This window comes from Ascaphus truei, chromosome 4 (genome assembly GCF_040206685.1).
Source record: "Ascaphus truei isolate aAscTru1 chromosome 4, aAscTru1.hap1, whole genome shotgun sequence".
Classification (NCBI taxonomy): domain Eukaryota; kingdom Metazoa; phylum Chordata; class Amphibia; order Anura; family Ascaphidae; genus Ascaphus; species Ascaphus truei.
In genome coordinates this window covers 40260282-40280748 of record NC_134486.1, presented here as the reverse complement: position 1 = coordinate 40280748, position 20467 = coordinate 40260282, and the positions used below count along the sequence as shown (strand labels likewise).

The 20467-nt window shown below is 41.1% G+C and overlaps 1 protein-coding gene across 9 annotated transcripts in view; it reads right to left on the bottom strand.

Moving 5' to 3' along the window:
* The window catches only part of ESRRG (estrogen related receptor gamma), a 768405-nt gene that overhangs the window by 203718 nt on the left and 544220 nt on the right, over positions 1–20467 (bottom strand). For 2 of the 9 annotated variants that reach the window (XM_075595599.1, XM_075595598.1), the window contains exon 1: positions 3381–3613. The exons of 5 other annotated variants lie outside the window; for them this stretch is intronic. Coding sequence is in view for 2 of the 4 variants with exons in the window: in XM_075595598.1 (XP_075451713.1) it covers positions 3381–3436 (56 nt within the window). In the remaining 2 variants the exon portion in view is untranslated. Of the gene's footprint in view, positions 1–2838; positions 3291–3380; positions 3614–20467 lie in introns of those variants that run through there. 2 more of the 9 variants (XM_075595604.1, XM_075595607.1) reach the window with 2 other exon arrangements.

Here is a 20467-nt window from a genome sequence, read left to right as displayed (position 1 = left end):
TAACTCCAAGAAAACACATAATACACCTTGAAAATTGCAGTGAAAGGCAGAAAGACCAGCCATTCTGGGGAAATTAATGGATATACACAAGAGCTTTGCTAATAACATGGGTTAATTACAGCTGCAACGCACTAGGCTCAGTAAATAAAAGAGCACAACCATAAACACATTAAAATGAGCATTCAGCTCTGTAAAATGGGCCACACTCCCCCGGAATAGGCTGAGCTGTCAGACTGAAAATGTAAATGTGGATAGAAGATCCTATATATTAACCACTATTTAAAACACCGTAGAGTGGAAAAATGGAAACGCAGCGAGTTCTTTTCTGTTTGAAACGGTACAATTTAATTTTGACGTGCAAGTGGCTTTCTTTAAATACCCTTAGTTAGTGGACATTTTAATAAAAACCCATAAGCAACAAATTCAGAGTATAAATTGTAACTTTTTTTTTTTTTAACACAAAAGCCTATATACATCCCTTCTCCAGACATGGAGACTAAAATCCACTGACGCTTCCTACTAACTTAACTCCATCAAAGATTTCTGGAAGCCGCAGTTTCTCGGGCGTCTTCTGCACCTTACTGACGTAACTCTCTGGGGGTAAAACTTTAGGGGAAGAGTGAACTAAGGGGGGTTGGTGGGGGGATCAGAGAGGAAAACATCGAACCCAGAGATCCCAGTTGGAAACCTGATCATTTAAAAGCAATCACTTAAGATGTGTACTCTTTTATTGTAGTACTAATGTCTCCTTATCTTGGACTCTTGACAAGCAGTGGGCTTTTCTTTATCTACATTACACTTGGTACGATTTAAACCTCCAGTCTCCCTTACGTTCTGCTTCTGTTTTTTGAACTGGGGAGGGGATATATTTTCTTTTCTGACATTTTATTAGCCGCTACCTAAAGGTTTCCTGTGTATAAAAGTGTGGTGGGAACCAGAGTGGGGCATGGGGGTTTGGGAAGTTATTCATTTCAATACATTTGCTGTCATTTTTGTCCTGTTTCGCTGTTAAATATGATGTTTAATTTGACTAAACTATTACTACCCACCAGCTTTCGCTTTCCCTTTTTTGGTGTTTCATTTGCCTTTCCGCCTCCCAACAGCTGTGACAACTGTTAAAACAGTCAGTAAAATTAAGTCAGCTCTATAATCCTTTAGTCAACGTTACATTTTAATCAGAGGTGGAGGGAGGTTTTATGTGAAGAGCCTACTGTTTCATTTCCAAAGATTAGATTGACACATATGTCAGAATGGGCAGATACACGAATTGCATCTGTTACTTTATTAACTATTATTTAAAAGAACAGGGCATATGCATTCAGCTGGCCTTAAGTTATCACATTCTTTAACACTCCCCGCTTTAAAATCAGAGCACACCCAGTAATGGGCGGACAGTCGGCTGGTTGCTTCCAAAATACTGCTGTCAATTTTTACCAAGAGATCCTTTGAAAAATGTGTAATGTGTTGGTAATATTTATATATATATTTTTAACTCTGTTTTTTAACATGTGTGTAAATCAGATAACTGGGAAGCCGCTGACTGCATGTATAAGTAGTAACAGAATGCACTACATAAACTCTGTGGTTTATTAATTGACACAGATAGACAGATCTGTTATTTATCATTTAATAATGCTGTCTGTCCACCAAACCACAGATCTATCAAAAAGACACATCACAACGTGTTTTCCCCCCCTAAGGCAAAATAATTATACAAAAATAAATAGTTTGTATATCTGACATTCACTGAAAGACATGCACACAGATCATTTAAAGGCATCTTCTTTAAGAGGCTTATCTAAACTAATCATTTAAATTAGCCATAAGAAGGTAAATTCAAGGAAGCTTCTTTAGCAATGACAAAGCTGTGACCATGTTTTAAAGTCTGTTTGTGTATTCATTTTCAAATAAAACTTCAAAACTTAGGCTCAAGCAATGTCTGATACAAAAAAAGTATATACAGTACAAAGAAGATATTAGATATTATATTTCTACTTAGTATTTCTCTTTGCTGACATATAATTCACATCTTATTCTGTACCTTTTTTCAGTACCTCTTATCCTACCTTTTTGATTATCATCTTTTAACTCTGGAATAATAATGTATCAGGTGTTAGTCATTGATCCCTGAGGTTACTACTCCCTAACCTATCTACCTTGCTTTTGCCTTTTCACATGTATTTATTCTTTTATCCAGCTTACAGTCACAGCTCATTCTTAGGCTTAATTATAATTAGCATTGCAATGAGCAGACACTCAGGACAGTGTGTGTGTGCAGCTAGATCTAAACTCTCTCACTGACACATCCACACATGGTCCTATATTCAGCACACAATAGTTACAAGAATGAACACTACGTGTATGCCCCTTACACAATTGCAGCCGCCTCTGTTACTTTGTTAGTAGAGCAGTATAACTACCTCCACATGAGACAGATGAATCAATGACAGCTCCCTAGATATGCTAACGTGAAATCCTGACCGTAAGCAAAAAAAATTAAGTTCATGAGATACTTATCTGCCTGACTTCTCCCATTGCCAGAAAATGATGTCACGTGTGTTGAAACAAGATTATTTCATTAAAATGCAGACTGGCACAAATAAAAGTATCGACGGGCAAAACAATGCAATCAAAAAAAAAGAAAAGAAAGAAACAGATTCCCCCGATAATTCCTTAATAATAAGGAAATACCTACAGTATTTCATCAAAATTGTATATGTTGCAAATAATGATAACGTTGGAATGCAGACTCCTTCCTTGTCCAGTTTCTACAAAATCTCTTAGCTGCCCCCAGTTACTTATTGATCAGCGCCCGTGTTCCAGCGAGTTAATGCTTACCCTTGTAGAATGCTACTTGAGGCTGAAATACCGGAGACCGCTTCACAAATAATTCTACAATCATGCCATTTCAGAGTTTCGGGTCATCTTGCTACGGCGCAGAGGATGTCACTTATTCTAAGTGTGTGACAAACTGAGAGTACAACCAGAGCTATTCGGTGCTAGAAATTAGCTGCAGGTTGTACTCTATCCAGTGCTTTTGTAGGAAGATGTTTACTAGTGAGAGGCACATTTGAACAGTTCACTGAGCTTTTGTGCACAGCGCCTATTCTTAGTACCTGAATAAGAAGTGACTGTCACACAGCTGCTCCCGTGATTGTCACAGGGCTCACATTGGAAGGTAACAGAACAATTCAGCACTTACGGAATTAGCAGCAGTAGCAGCAGCAGCAGCAGCAGCAGCAGCAGCAACCTCCACACAAAGAGACAAGACAGGCACACACAATCACTCATGCACAGAAATCCTCTTAGCTCTACCTGCATCTTGGAATAAATATAAAGCATTGTTTAAGGAGAGAGGGGGGAAAAAAAGAGATACCTACTCTTCTTCGTAGTGCAGGGAAAAAGATTCAGGGAGGCAAAGTTCTACCGAATCCATGTGCGCTCGGCAACCATTATTTGTGCACCCCAGCTATAAATCAAAGTTTCCTTGACAGAGCACAGTGCAATTAACACAAATGTTCTCCTGGTGACAAGCCTATAGGCACAGCCAGTTGGGACCAAAAGCTCTCACACTCTCCTAATCAAGGACTTAAAGCCCCGATTGGAGCTTATTAATATGAAGTAGGGCTTTACATATGCAGTCCCTCTGGTCCACTTGGCCACTGGATTGGTGGGAGGATAGCCAATGAGAGCAGGGGAGGGCAGAAGCTCTGCACATTGTGACAGCCAGGCAGGTACTGAGGGAGGGGAGTGAAACAGACAGAAAACTGAGGGAGAGAGAGGGACTTCTCTCCTGTGCTACAAATGTTTCCTTAGGGCTACAGTACAAAGGGGAAATAAAAGGCTTCTCTGTTTGGGCATTAAACGTTTGTTATAACATTAAACACAACTCACCAGAGTCAAATGAAAGGGCTCGTTTTATTTTCTGAAGCTATCACCAGAAGGCAGAGAAATGAAGTTTGTGCTGCTATTATCTGTGTGTAAATTTCCACACAGTGTTATGCTTTGTGGTCGCCCTGTTGTGTGCGGTGCATTTCATATATAAACGTTGAGCGTTTCATTTGTCCCTTATCTTATCGGCTGGATCCGTTGCGTTTTTTTTTCCCCCCGCAGTAATATAATCAGTGACGGCGGGGGATTAAAATGAACGGTTATTTTTTTTTCCCGCTTCAGCGGGGCCAAAATTGTGTCCGACCTTAAAAAAAAAAAAACCTTTCAGCCCACAACACATTGCCACCCAACGCAACGCACTGCTCGCTCCCACCAAGATGAATATCACTTTATTAATGATAAGGAAGGTGAACATCATTTCACTGCTTCAGGGCATGAAGGGACCCAAGTGACGGGATTTTAAAATCTCCCCAAACCGTCAGGGGTTAATTTTGACAAACACGCACATTCATATGTTTATCTAAATAAACACACGCCTTCACGCACTTGTCAACCCCCATTTCTTTTTAAAGCGAGCAGGCAGATCTAAACCAAATTTAACACTTCTAGCACATGGATTCAGATTATGTTAAAACAATGAGAGGAGCTGAGGCGGCCGCATTGATCAATGGCTTTCTTTTTTTTTTGACAGTGAGCAGATTACAGCCGACTAACCTCACACTGTTTTCCCTTTTAACAAGATAAAGCGGAACGCATCCTAATAGTCTGTGCGGCAAAATCAAAAACTTATATCCCCTGCAGCTGGGTTTTGCCAGTGTCAGAAAGCAGAGCACAATCACTTCTTCTTTTTTTCCCCCACTGCGTTCCTACACCATTTTTTTTTTTTTAAATGGATACAATTTCCTCGACCGCGATGTTCCCCAATCTCTTCAATGCCAGGGAAACCGAGGGACGGTGAATACGTTTGCGAGACGAAACCGCCAAACAAATGCGTGAATAGGTGACTACTGTAGGTGTTCTAAAGTTCTTTAAAATGGTATATCTTAGAATGAAGGTAGGAGCCTTTTCTTTCAAAAGTTTCTCTTTAATAAATGACTAGAGCCTTATACATTCACACCTGTGTCCTTTTGTGTTTAGAAAGTTTAAAGGTGTCCCTGAACTAGCTGAAATGTATCTTCTCTGAGGCTCACAGGTCATTTTAGTTTTCCTTCCCACAAAACATTATCTGGGTATTTATTCATACTTCCTGCACAATCTTTATCATCTTAACATAGCGCCATGAACACCAATAGAAGAGAAACAGAGAGCCCAACACAGTATTATCTCAAATGTCTCCATTACATGGACATGTATAGGGGGAAAAAAACTATGATAGTCTTCTACCTACAATTTCAACACCCACAAAAAAACAAGGCTGGTTTCCAGAACACTGTGTCCAGTCAGACACCCGGGCCTCTTTACAATGCGTGTCGAAAACAGCACCTGAAGTATGAGGGATGGGAGCTCGCACTGCAAAACTATGTCACCGTGTACTGTATAAAAGCAGGTAGTAAAAGCTTAATTACCAGTAGCATTACGCTGTCTATATTGTTAAATGTGAACCCTGCAATTAAGATGTAAATTTGGCTGAGCAGTGAATAAAAAGAGCTTTGGGACGAGGAGTAAAATGCGAGCATTCTGGAGACACTATACAACAAAAAAGATTAGTCTCAAACCTTAACAGGGGAGACATTTAATCATTTTACAGCATTCAAATGCCTTTTTGAGCACATTTTGATTGAAACCAGAATTTAAAATACCATAAAAGAATAAAGCAAGCATTCCCTGTCAGCATTTAAAAGAGGCATCCACTTTCCTTCTGCATGATAATCCTTATCTCTGCAATATTGATGCCTCTAATTGTTGTCTCCATGTATAATTCTATACAGTAGGTTAACAATAAGCACATTTCTATATTAGCTACTGTTCACTGTAACACAACAAGTTCGGTACCTGGTATAATGCAGAGAGTGTGAGCGATTAACTGTTTCTCATTTGTCCAAAAGAGCACAATTAAGCGTGCTGTACATTCATATAATAAGATATTTTCATAGGCAATATTAATATTTGTATAGAAAGAAAGAAAAAAAATTACAGGATGTGCTCACTTTGTAGGATTATAGTTTCTAATTTTCTTTAGTCTGTAGGATAATGGTATCACACCATCTTCCAGGGCAGGTTTCTTTTCATGTTTTCACATATCTACCAACAAGGCTTTGCCTGCCTCCTCCCCTGCTGTTACCCTATTAACCAACACAACCTTCCCACCAACCAATCTTTCATCAAGCCAAACGACTGTCTTCACTGCCAGTGGTTCCTAGACGGACAACGCTCTATATCGAGAGACAAAGCAGTTGGCTTCTTCCTCTGTGACTGAAGGGTTCCCCTTAGAGGACCAGGAACTGGAGTTAAAAACATACATATTCTTCATCTCTGCACTAGTTCCAGAATTCTACACCTATGAATCATGCACATACATAGGTTTTTAGATGCAAACGTGTAATATATCATCTGCTATTTGTGTTCTGAAGTCAACAATCCTTAGGTAAAATTGGCAGCAGATTTAATGTATTCAAACCACCAGAGGTGTGCAATGCATATGAGAGAATGACAACATATCCTGCAATTGATTATTATATAAAACCGTCAGCATTGTTTTGGAAAGAAATACAAATAAAATGTGGAGATTAGTTGTGCTCTAATAACCCGTAGTTATGTGATATGTTTTAAGGGGAATTAGACCCCCTCACTGTATATACATACCCTTACACATCTATATATATTCAATACACACACTGCGCATATATCTACAGTATATATGTATCTAGAGAAAATGGAAGGATTAGGAAATTATATAAAGAATTAAATAAAGCAATACATTAATTTAGATAATTATACACAGAAAAATAATTATATTAATATGTAATTCTTTTACGATGGGCTGACAATTTACACAACACTGTTATAAATCAGTTTGAAAACTCTGCATAATTATAATGCACACAGCTAGAACAAATACTTCTGTATTGCTGTTCACCGCTCAGAGTTTGTCCTTTATGTTTACAACAATCATAAAATAGATTATTTACTTAACACCTAATGCATCTCGCACGCTATTTAAATTCAATGTTTTGTTGTCAAACCGCAGCGTGAAACACCCCATTCATTCGCTCCCAACAAGTTTTAAACCTTATGTTAAAATAGGTGAAATAATCCAATACTCTTTGTATCTAGAAAATAATCTCACTTACTTTTTAACAGAAGATTTATCTTTGCAGTTTTGCAACTGGACTAGCGTTTTACATAAACCTTCCATAAAATGTGACGAGCTTTGTCTTACCTGAACACAATGACTGAAGACTGCTAGGTAAGAAGGTAATATGAATCTGTACATGTGCTTTCAAAGTGTCATAACTATCCACCTGCCAGTCCCTCCGTTCCCCCTGCCGTTCTGCTCCCAGCTAGATGTAGATTTCTTGTGGGATGTGTGACATACGCATCCCCTGTATTATAATATATGCTGCCTATCTCTTGGGGAAACTGAACATGATGCGGATTATACAGACTTTACCTGTGAATCCATTTTTCTAAACAATGCCATTTCGATTTGTTGTGTTAAACACACACTTTCACTATATTAATATATATTCTGCATACCTCTTGGGGGGAAAAAAAAAATCTGAATGCATAACTCAGATCGTCTGTCATTCTTTTGCAGCATGGAGATTTATGTTTGCTGTGTGTGATGTTCACTTTTCCCTATGTTCTCGTGTGTTTGCATGGCTATTTTAGAGAAAACTACATGCAGTTTCAATTTGTGCCAAATATAAACTTTTCAGTGTATTATGATATATTTTGCCTATGAAGCTGTAACCCTTTTCACCATAATACTGAATTCTGCATATGCCTTGGACAACCTGCATCGGTTGCATGGTATACCCATTTAACTAGTCTTTCTCAATTTTTTAAACAACGCCATTTAGATTTGTTTGCTATCACATTCTGTAAATACATTGTCAAGTATAATACAGTATTCTGCAAATGGTAACAGGAGGCGTGTAACGTATACAGATATAGCTATTAACCTTCTCCTACCATACAACACAGATCATGCGATGCATAGCTAAGATCTTTGTCATAAGTAATTCTGGCCTCAAAGAGGTTGAAGGTTCAACCTCCTCAAAAACACAACCCATAATAAAAATCATTCTATATGTGTTTTAAGTGAACCATTACAGAATCATTATTCCCTATTAGGAAAAAGTAACCCATTTTATACACTACCAAATAAACCACCAGGTAGGAACAGGTACCTCTAGAGAGCAATATAGTCAAATAAAAAGTGGAATTCTCTCTGTAGGAAGCATACAAAATGCTTGTTAAAAGGCAACATCAACAAGAAATATTTATTATTATTATTATTATTATTATTATTACTAAAGAATATCATGGATTCCACTTTTAAGAATGGCAGGGTTATTAAACAGTATAGTCAACTAGATACTTTTTTTTCTGCGTGCAATGCTTTTTTGCTGGATCTAGAACACTACTGACAGACGATGTTAAACCAAAAATCTTTCTTCAGATACGGAATCGAACACATCTGGAATATACAAATGGTTGTCTTTAACCCTTTTACTGCCAGATGGGCCAGTAATCTGTCAGCAGAGCAGCAGCATCTAGTACAATGGTGACAGTATAGTGCAGGGGTGGCCAACTCCCGTCTTCATGGGCCACCAACAGGTCTGGTTTTCAGGATAACCCTGCTTCAGCACAGGTAGCTCAGTCAATGTCAACGACTGTGCCACTGTTTGAGTCACCTGTGCTGAAGCAGGGATATTCTGAAAACCTAACCTGTTGGTGGCCCTTGAGGACTGGAGTTGGCCACTCCTGGTATAGTACATGTAGCCAATTTCCAATATCTAGTGAGCTATATATTTTGATACATAACACTCATTTCATTTTTAAAGGCAGAAAAACGATTTCTGGTATAGGCCGGTATTCACCAATGCATATCAGAGCTTAATCTTGCATTAACTGCTGTAGTGTCCCGTCCTCAAAAGTCCCCACCTTAAATTCAGCAGGCAGCAGGCAGCAGGCAGCAGGCAGCAGGCAGCAGGCAGCAGGCAGCAGGCAGCAGGCAGCAGGCAGGGCTCTTTCACCATAATTCACAAGTAGAGTCAGGAGGAGAACTTAGCACTACTTGGCACTCTAAAGATTTTATTGACAACCCTACACATTCATGTCAACTTATATATGTCCCTCTGTCTGAGTCCTGTTTCTGTCTCTTCCACTTACCCGTTGGCGTCTTTACCATTGTATGTATAACGTTTTGTATATAGCACCAACAGTATACTCTGGGCTTTACAAAGACAATACAGCACAGGGAATTATAATACAATAAGCGCAAGAAAGTCACACAATAGGAAATGAAATCCCTGCCCCGGAAAGCTTACAATCTGGGATAACATTCTGATGTTGCTGCGGCAACACTGGCTGGACCGGCGGTATCGTCACCGGACGACTGTCAAACATGCACGTGCCTTTTTCTTTGGGGCATCACACGGCCACTGACTGAAACAGCCTTTAACGCGGGATTGAGCTTCGACAGCTCTTATTGGAGCTCAGCGAATTAGCAAACGCTTTATCCCCCCGGCATTTTCAGCTGCCTTTGCCGCGTACGTAGTCCCAGGATATGGAACAGCAGGACACCCAGCGGGACCTTACTCAAGACAAAATGCAGGAGACCAAAACACTGATTGTCAAAGCTAAGTATTTTCAAGTGTAAATTCTCTATCACTTTTACAAGCAATCCTCACAGTCCGGTTACTTGCTGCCCGTTTGCAGTGCTCTCTTTTGCTGTATTTGGCCGGCAGAAATGTACCAATCGCAATCCTGCACAGCCCTTAGCTTAGCCAGCTTGGATGGTGTGTTGCAATCGTTCCGAGACTGTCCTCAGCCACTGCAATCAATGTAAGTGATCTTAATCAAGTAGGAATATTTATTATTTACATGAATAGTAATGATCATTTAATAGTTAACCCTTTCAGGTGTCGGGGGTGCAGTGTCACCGGTGTTACTGGACCCCTAGCATTCGTGCGTCATGTGATCACTCCTGATTGATGACATTCACGGATACAGGAAACAGAGACGGGGGGGGGGGGTCAGCCTGATTACTCCCTAGAAAGTGAGAATTCGCCCAGAATTTACCAAGTGCATTAAAAAGATAGCTAAAAAGGTTAACATTACTCAGTATTGTTGAAGATTTTGATCCATGGTTTAAGGATTACACAGATGGGAGAGTCTTGATTGGGGGAGCTTTCTTACTGTGTTTGCATGGTGGGTGACTTTACACATTGCTGTCCTTGAGTTTTGTTGGTTGGCTTTCGGTATGCCCCAAGGAATTAGGCACATGTTGTACGTATGCCAGTTATGGTCCCGCCAGGGTTACCCTGGCAACATGACACTGTTGCCCCTTGAAAAGTAAAGACACTGAGGGGTTAGTTAGGGAGTCCGTAACACAGGGCTGAGAGAGAAACGTGTATACATTGGGGGTTATGCACAAAGCAGTGATAAGTGTTTTTAAGTGAGATACATGCTTTATGGCGCAATTTATGTCGCAATTTTTTTTAGCAATGACTGTGTTTTGATGATAAAAAGCCTTTTAAGCGCGATACTGCAGTGTTATCACTGCTTTGTGAATCGCACTGCATGCAATATTGAGAAATAAAGGCATTTATCTCACTTAAAAACACTTATCACTGCTTTGTGCATAACCCCCATAGACTTCGATGGGAAGAGTAATAAATACAGTATTTAAAGTGGCAAATTGTGCTTCTCTTTGTGACTTTATGGCAACAATGTTCTGCCTGATGCCTGGTAAATCTGTTGATTTTGGGATCTGTTGGGGGGGGGGGAGACTTTACCTCCAATATGTGGCACATTTGCTACCCAATTCTGCTTGTTGAGTTATATAGAAAAGCATTCGCATTGTTTATATAAAAGAGAAAATCCAAGTCCTATCTACACTACTTGGAAGAAAAGAACCTCTAATTTTTTTCACATTCCAGAAAATAAGATATATTATATATTGAACACTCTGCGGTGCCAAAGAGTCAAACCCACGTCCAAGAAACAAATATGACACTTCTGCGTGACACACTGTGGCTGTTGATTCATTTGAACCCACACACAGTATTTTTTCCTTCCCACATATTCTATGAGGAAAACACTGTATCTTCCCAGCCAAAGATAAGTTGACTAGGGGAATTTACTTGCCCTGTTTAATTAATGCAGGATTATTTCACTTTCATTTTGTGAAGCTAATAATCTGACTGGTAGAATGTCAGTAAAAATTAAATCATAAACCCGTGCACCACCAAAGGGAAAACTTACTGAGCGCGTGCAATATTCCCAGCAGAAATCATTGACAATCGCAGGCATATTTACATTGGCAAAATGCTACATGGCTTCTTTTTTCTCTCTTGGAAAACCACAGGCTTGCGACAGCCATGTGTGGCTTTTATTTACGCCGCATGGGTTAATATTTTTGGAGACGATACATTAATAAAGCAAGTCACAGCTATTTTGTTTCTTGAATGTTAAACACCGTTTAAACGTACAACGCTTTCAAGGTCAGTGGCCCATTCAAGACCCTTTTGGTAGCTGTGATATTATGATAATCACACTTAAAATATTCCAGCAGAGAAAAACAATGAATTAGCCTGTTCTGAAGGAAGATGATTGCAATAAATAGTGAGTCTGAACAAGGCCAGCTTAACCCCTCCAGCAATGAGAGGCCAGCAACAAATTGCTCCGCAATGGGTGGGTGGTCCCTTCAGTACGGAAAGGGTTCAAATTTAGGTTGGCAAAGCACACAAAAGATATGCTTTGGTGTATGGACGGTTTTGTTCAATAATCTGTTTAGGAAAAACAAAACTCTGCATTGACTAAAGGTCACAGTATATTATTTATTGAAGTGTTCAGGACAGGGGTGGGCAACGCCAGTCCTCAAGGGCCACCAACAGGTCAGGTTTTTTAAGGATATCTTGTTTCAGCACAGGTGGCTCAAACAGTGGCTCAGTCGAAGACTTGTTTAGGAAGTGGTCTGGAAAAAAAGTAGTGGTGCTGTGTCTGACTTTAAAAACATGGGAATTTAAATAATCTGGCAAAACCGTTTTATATAAAGAATGACATAATAGTTATGTTGTAGAAACAGAGGTTCTTTCAAAAAAAAAAATCAATTTAAATTGAAAGATAAAAAAAAGTGGAACCGGCAGATCTTCCGAAACTGCACGGCATTCTTTTTAGTTTCTGGGCCCCCCCCCGGTTACTGAGATATTCACCAGTATAGTTCCCGATGCCTCTGTTTCCTCCAGAGTAATAATAATAATAAGTATGTTCTTGTATAGCGCTGCTAGTTTTATGTAGCGCTTCACAGAGACATTTTGCAGACACAGTCCCTGCCCCGTGGAGCTTACAATCTATGGTTTTGGTGCCTGAGGCACAGGGAGATGAAGTGACTTACCCAAGGTCACAAGGAGCTGACACCGGGAATTGAACCAGGCTGCTTCAAACTCAGTGCCAGTCAGCGTCTTTACTCACTGAGCCAACTCCTGAGTAAAGAAAATGGTCGTAAAATCTTGTGGGTTCTTCGGACCAATAGGAAGCCACAGTGTCATCGTTATTGCAGCTTCCTATTGGACAACCATTTAACTCCCTCAGGAAGCCCCGGTAACTAAACTGGGAAGTATCTCGAGAACCAGGCAGGTCCCTGAGGTAAACATAGCGACGTTGAGCTCTGCAGGTCCCCGCCGCCTTCAAATGCTGCTATAAAACAAATATAAATGTAGGTGGGAGGTCTGCGTCTCTAATTAAAAAATTAGCAGTACCCCAAACTATCTTGGCACTTTGACCACATAAAAATGTTTTTTGTAGGTAGTAAATGTTATTTAACAATAAACGCTGTTTCTGCAATAAAAGGGATATTTTTCTTTGACTCCAAACTTCTCGCAGTATCTTAGTATATTATAAAGGAGCATTCCGTTGAACAATGAAACATTACATGCATATAGGGAGCTACTAATCACGCATCAACATGTTTTTGACACTACACTGATGCTTTGAAAGAGCAGTGTCAGTGTTTGACGGTATTTGGATCTAGCATGCTTTCCTTGCATCATGGATGTACAGTATGTGTGAGTGTTAAGGAGGACTTGGAGCTAAGCAATATATATATTATCAAGCACTGTATCAATGTACGTGCCTGGGCAGGACATTCGGGCTCATATTTACTAATCTGTGCAATTCTACAAGACCCCTTCTTATGTGTCACTGACAATGTACAAGGTGCTGTACATAGAGTTTTACAGGCATGATGGGTCCCTGCCCCCAAAGAGTTCGCAATGTAATGTTGGTGCCTGAGTCACATGGAGACAGCTGCCCATAGCCAAAAGCAAAGTTGACACAGGATTAGAGCCGGGTTTGCTCACTACGAAGGCAGTGACCAATTTGCTACTCTGTCTGTTGAGAAAACTGCAATCCCTACTCTACCTGCCCCGATGCTCCCGAGTCCCTACAACACCAACATATCATGCTCATCTGTTCATTGTTACTGTGCCTTAGAGTAGCAGTCCAAGCTGCCGTTTTTGTTTGTTTTTGTTTTCCCCTTTTAATATATGCATTAATACAACCTACACAATTATAATTAATTATCTAAGTTGCCGATCAATCCATTCTCCTGTGATTGATAGGCGAAGATTTGGCTCGGGGTTCACTAAATGGCTGTCAATGCAGCAGGAGAGGACCAAAGATGCTAAATTCTGTGGGGAAGATCATGTGACCAGGCAGTCACTAGATACAATTGGTGCACTGCTAGAGAGAGGGCAGGGCTCAAGAAGGGGTGTGCCACAGCCTGTTTCAGAAGAGGAATGGGATGTGACTTTGTAAACGGTTGCTATAGAAACAAAAAATGCTTGTTACATTATAATACATTAAAAATGTCATTCAGAGTTTAAAAAATATGCTAAAAGTATTTTCTCATAGTATAGAACTGATTTATTAAAAAAAACACACACAAATACAAATAACATGTTAATGGTTTTGTAGGCATATGGGTCACTTTAACATGTATGTTCTTACAGGAGGAGGAGATGTGGGAGGCTGGAAGTTTACAGATATCATTATATTCACAAGTCATTTTCAGCCGATCACCTCATATTGTATTAAAAATGTAGCAGCTTGTACAATGTAGACAGATGTATTTATAATATTTGTTGTGATGTGAGTGAACACCCTGAGAAGGCTACATTCAAAACACAAGAGATACTGAAGTAATGTCTCCTGTTCACATGCTACGGGAGGACTGCAGGCCCCTCTGGCATCAAATGGGTTAAAGGGACGCCCCCAACCAAGCCTGTCTTTAGTATTATTGTGCCGTATCCCACACCTGTCAAGAGGATCTAAAAATAGAGAAAGGAAAAAAAAAAGATGGAGTGCAAATATTTCCCTGGTGGAAACACCAATAATCTTCAGTGCGGGTTGACAGGAATGGCTTGTTACATCGCCCCAGGACATCATGGCTTGAAGCCACAGCAAAAGTGAAAAAGAAAGACGCTTGCATCTTCGCAGCTATTGTAATGTAAAGTGCACGTGTGTATGTTTATGGTAAGTGTCTTATCTCTTATGTACGTAAAGTAAATGCAGACATGCATAGGATTAAAGGCGCTTGCCGTGTTCTGGCTGCTCGGGCCTGGCATTTTATCACTTTGGTTTCACCTTAGCCTTTTTTTTTTTTAAATGTTTATGATTGTCACTATTAGAGCCCTGATACAAGCTGATCCACAGGGAGGTCTGGGTAAGTTAACCCCCAGAGCGCTGGGCTCCTTCACATGTGCCAAAGAGGCAGGTTTGTTGTTGCCTCCAGCAGTGTCCGTGGTAGACGAGTGATGGTGGTGACATATCATCACGCAGCGACTTAATCTATTACGACACGGAGGGAATAGCAACCAGGGAAATGTGAATCGGAGCAAAAAAAAAAAAAAAACATGTTCTCTAACTGCATACTAAACCTGCCTTCTCCCCGCCAACATGTTCAACAAAGAACATATAAATACAGCCACGACGGGAGCCGGACCGTAGAGAAATAAAGACCGGATGGAACGTGGAACGTGGATGGAAGGTTATTCCACTGAAAGAAAGGTTGACCTTTTGCTCACCGCTGCTGCGCAAATGTGATAATGCAATAGAAATGTAAAAAAAAATATTATATACTGTATAAACCAGGGGCGGCCAACTCCAGTCCTCAAGAGCTACCAACAGGTCAGGTTTTTAGGATATCCCTGCGTCAGCACAGGTCTTCGGCTGAGTCACTGGTTGAGCCACCTGTGCTGAAGCAGGGATATCCTGAAAACCTGGCCTGTCGGTTGCTCTTGAGTGGGTTGGTAAAAGTGGCAAAGAATAATTGTTTTTTCACATACAGTATTTGATGTTGTTGCACTGTATAGTCAGCCTATATTTATGTACAAACCATGTCAAATACAAAAGACGAGAGTCGATAGCAGATACCACCGATTCAGGAGCAATACCACTGATCGCTGATTCAGGGGGCAATACCACAGATATCGCTGATTCAGAGGGCAATACCACAGATAGCGCCGATTCATGGGCAATACCACAGATATCGCTGATTCAGCGGGCAATACCACAGATATCGCTGATTCAGGGGGCAATACCACAAATACCGTAGATTCAGGGGCAATAGCGCAGATACTACTGATTCAGGGTTAATAGCACAGATACTGCTGATTCAGGGGCAATAGCGCAGATACCACTGATTCAGGGTTAATAGCACAGATACTGCTGATTCAGGGGCAATAGCACAGATACCACTGATTCAGGGTTAATAGCACAGATACCGCGTTGATGACTCCCGGTAAGAGTAGTTAAAATACCAGAAAGCGACATTACAATGATAATTAGAAGAAAGGTATCCCTGTAACAAAGGGTTAAGTTAAGAAACATACAAAAAAGTGGGTTTGAGACTGATTCTGACCAGGCAATGTATTGAGCTATAATGCCCCTGTATTACCCTGCCTATGACTGTATGCAATTTGTTGAGTGGTTACATACAGCAACAGGACGAGCTGGCTGTGATTACAGAATACATAATACCCCCACCCAGTCTGAGTTGAGGTGAATCTCGGTGCAAACAGAACTGCAACAAATCTTACAGGTTTCTTACACGGATGCCGCCACACAGAAAAAAGACAAATGTTTCATGTTCGCCTCTTCGTACTTTTCAGCTGAATGATAAACAGCCCCTTATTATTCTGGCCTAAAGTGCTGTTAAACACAGTAGAGCTTGCATCGTGTCATTTATTCCATGTCCCTTCCCAAAAGTGATGCAATCTGAGCGCATCAACTGAGACACAAGATGAGAACACAGCCCAGGATCAGGAAAGTAACATCAAATCCAGCTTTCTGTATCGTAACATTTCATTATTCTCTGGTGGTGAAAGAAGAAGTCTCAGCACTGTAAAGGTGAGGAGTAAAACGCAATGCAGACTCTTACATTTATATATGTGCAGCCATGGCTGGTTCTGGCTATATGTCTGCCCTCGCTAGCATGTAAGTCCTGGTAGGTGCAGGCAGTGTCAGGCCCATCTTGGGTTTACCCCCCTCTGCTGCTTCTTTGAGTGGCAAGAGTGGAGGTGTGACAGGGTCTGTGTGTTGCCCAAGCCGGGTGCAGACCTTGTGCCTTCCCCCTTCTGCACTAAGGAAGAGGCACGCCTAAATTTAGGGAGTTGTAGTCTGCCAGCAGAGAGAGCTCAAGTGAGGGAAGTGTGCTGTCTCACCCTGCGTGTGGGATTATACGAACAGTCCCACTAGGGGACTGTGAGAAGGCCCAAAGCCAAATCTAACACAGAGACCATCCAGAAGCATGGGATTCAAAGAGTATTCGCTGTATGTACTGTCTGCAGTGGATGCCAATAAAGACTCCTGTTCAATATACTCTGGCATGGGGGTGCAGTTACTCAGGGAGAGTATAACAGTGTTCTCCCAGAGGGGGGGGGGAGCGCTACAATTGGAGGCGCTGCTGAGATGCAGTAACAGGGCAGGCTTTCAGTGCAGCACAGTAGGATAAGGAGGGGGGGAATCTCTCTAAGGCTACACCAGGGAGGGGGTTACCTAGACCCTTACCTTAATGAAAATGTATGCTGGGGCTACTCCAGGGAGTGTGGACACCCACATAATAAAGAAAGAAAATGTTGGGGCGTACCCTGAGTCTTCTTCAGGGAGCGTGTAACCTTCTTACCAAGAAAAGTGTGTTGGGGTGTACCCCAACAGGGAGCGTGTACCCTCATAGCGGTTAAAGACTATACTTTGCTTGGGCATACCCTGAGGCTCCTCCAGGGAGCGTGGATACCCGCAATCTTTATTCAGTTCAACACTGAGGGACGGGCCCCTGAGGCATCGCCAGGGACCCTGTGTGCTCTTTTCACCAGTCCACATAATACCTCATGTACTTTTCATCTAAAATGATGGTCCCTGCACTACAGAGAATGCGCCACATGGACTGTGCAAATCTAAAATGGCAGCTCCCGCTAAAACGGGACCGCATGGGTTTCCAAAGCAAGAAAAACAAGTTGCAACCTTTTCTGCAAAGCGTTGCAAGAGCCACACCCAATCTTCAGTGACTGGCTCACAGCGGAGCTGAGTCCCACCCTGTGCTGATTGCCCCTGCTCTAAATTCTACCAGGGAGGGGGCACAAATCAAGCACAATCGGAGACTGTGATCTCAAGGGAGGAGCTGGAGCATGCTGTTTCTACTTCAGTTCCACGGAGCCGAGCTACAGAGAGGAGCTGCAGTAAAATCTCTGATATTTCCTGCCTGTTTTCCTGCCTAAGAAGAACCATGTCTACTCTGAAGATCTCATCCTTTTGCCTGCCAGGAGGCTACCTGGTGGTGGAGGTGGATGGAAGGTGCCACCTGCAGTGCCTTTGCTCACAATGTTGGTTCCCTGGGGCGAAGCCAGCCCTGCCGCCATGTGCCTGCACTGCGGGGTATACTATTTGCGGCCTTCCAGCCCTGTGCCAGCGCTATCTACCAAGGCCGACGATCAAGCCATCACCTCTCTCTGTGAAGCCTATCCTGACCTTCATGACGCGGACGCCATCGTGGGCCTGTCTGCCCTAGCCAACGCGCCAGGAGGCCCAAGTGTACCGGTACCAGTCACGGTACCAGTAGCAGTGCCCGAGTAGGTTCCAGGACCGGAATCTCTGATGACCGCCCCTCCGGATGCGTCCTAACAGCAACCAAAAAATGCAAAAGCAGCGCACTGTCCAGGGAGTCAAGTGGTACAAAAAATGAAAGATTTTATTGTCTAAAAAACAACATCACAAGGAGGTGAAAGGCCTCCTACGCGTTTCGCACAACCAAAGTGCTTTATCAAGCAGTGCTACACAACATATGTGAGAATCATTAGAACATGTGGTGAACTTTGAGTATTCACCACACAAAAAAGTTGTAAAAATGGAAACTTTCCCCCCCCCAAAAAATCACAAGAGAACATTTTTTTTATTATTAGTCCATAAAGGCACCATTGGGTCTAATTCTCATGGTTTCCTGAGATTAATAGTAGATGCTGAGAAAGTTTGATATTGTATAAAAAACATGTTAGACATGAAGGGCCATATTTACTATGCAAAGCTAAGCTGTGAGCCATCTTATGGTTCGTTCACTTAAATGGCCCATAAGGTGCATTGTGGCTTAGTCTTGTTTAATAAATATGGCCTAACTGTGCTGAATCACATCTGGGACTGTGGGGCTTTTTTCCCCGTTGTTCTCTGTGCAGCTGTATGTAATCCTTGTAAAATTTGCAAGAACTTTCACAATGTGAACAACACAAACTTCACACTGGAGCAATTCAAGCAATATTCTACGTGTGTATTTTAAAATAAATCAGTTTTGTAGTATTAGATAATAGTTACTACCTTTTCTATTTTAAAGCTGCAGTTCAAGCTGCCGTTTAAAAAAAAATATATTATTATTTTTTTCCATTCAATATGTGCATCAATACAATCTGCAGAATGACAAGTGATTAGCTAAGTTGCAGATCGATCCGTTCTCCTGTAATCGATCGCTTTGCTCAGGGTTATTTAATTAAATTATTGCTGTAAAACAGTACCCATGATGCAAAGTTCTGTGTGGAAGATCATGTGACCAGGCAATAACTAGATACAATTGGTGCACTGCTAGAGAGAGGGCGGGGGTCAAGAGCCAGAGCCTGTTTAGAAGAGGAAGGGGGTGTGACTTTGTAAAGGGTTTCCATAGAAACAAAAATGCTTGCTACATTAGAATATACTGGACACCTAACAAGCTCCTATTGAACCCCAAAAATAACCACAATATATATATATAAGCATATGAGTGTCACAGAGGAGTGCTACTGAGCATGGCAATATATATTTAATATCAGAGACAGAACATAAAACACAGACAGAGCTCAGTTATTAGCACATCCAGTGAAATTCATACACGGTACAGTGCCTAAATATATGTATAAATATCAAGTAAAATGGTCTTTTAGTTTAACATTTTTGGCCAAAATTGTTGTAAGCCCCTGAGCCAGCTGCACGGCAGACCATAATTCTGGGGTCCCTAACGCTAATATAAATTCTTAATAACCTGTGTAGTAACAGGAAGAATGATTTATAGTAAAAACTGAGCTCTGTCTGTGTTTTATGTTCTGTCTCTGATTTTAAATATATATTGCCATGCTCAGTAGCACTCCTCTGTGACACTCATATGCTTATATATATGTTGTGGTTATTTTGGGGGTTCAATAGGAGCTTGTTAGATGTCCAGTATGTTTTACAATTGTTGTTCAGCTTGTCTTGGCTGATTGGAGGGTGGCAACCTCCTACCTAATTGTAGCTCACCCCCTCCCACATTTAAATGGTTAAGGGCTCACTCCATAGCATCTTCCACTCGGGAACTTGCTGGCTTGCAGTATGGTTGTGACAACTCTAATACAGAGTGCTTTTCCTGGTAATGTACAGGTTATTAAAAGCTTCAATCAGACTTAGAACTTTGCAACTAATATTGACAGATTTACTATAAATCATTATTCCTGTTACTACACAGGTTATTAAGAATTTATATTAGCGTTAGGGACCCCTGAATTGTGGTCTGCCGTGCAGTTGGCTCAGGGGCTTATAACAATTTTGGCCAAAAATGTTAAACTAAAAGACCATTTTACTTGATATTTATACATATATTTAGGCACTGTACCGTGTATGAGTTTCACTGGATGTGCTAAAAACTGAGCTCTGTCTGTGTTTTATGTTCTGTCTCTGATTTTACATTGGAATATGTTAGAAATGTCTTTAAAAATTGTTTAAAAAAAAAAATGCTAAAAGTATTTTCTGATAGTACAGAATGGATTTAATTAAAAAAAACCACATGTAGCCAGGTGTTCCCCTCCCCCCCCGTTACCCTTGCCTGTGATCTGGAGCGCTGCGGCTGCTTTGCGGT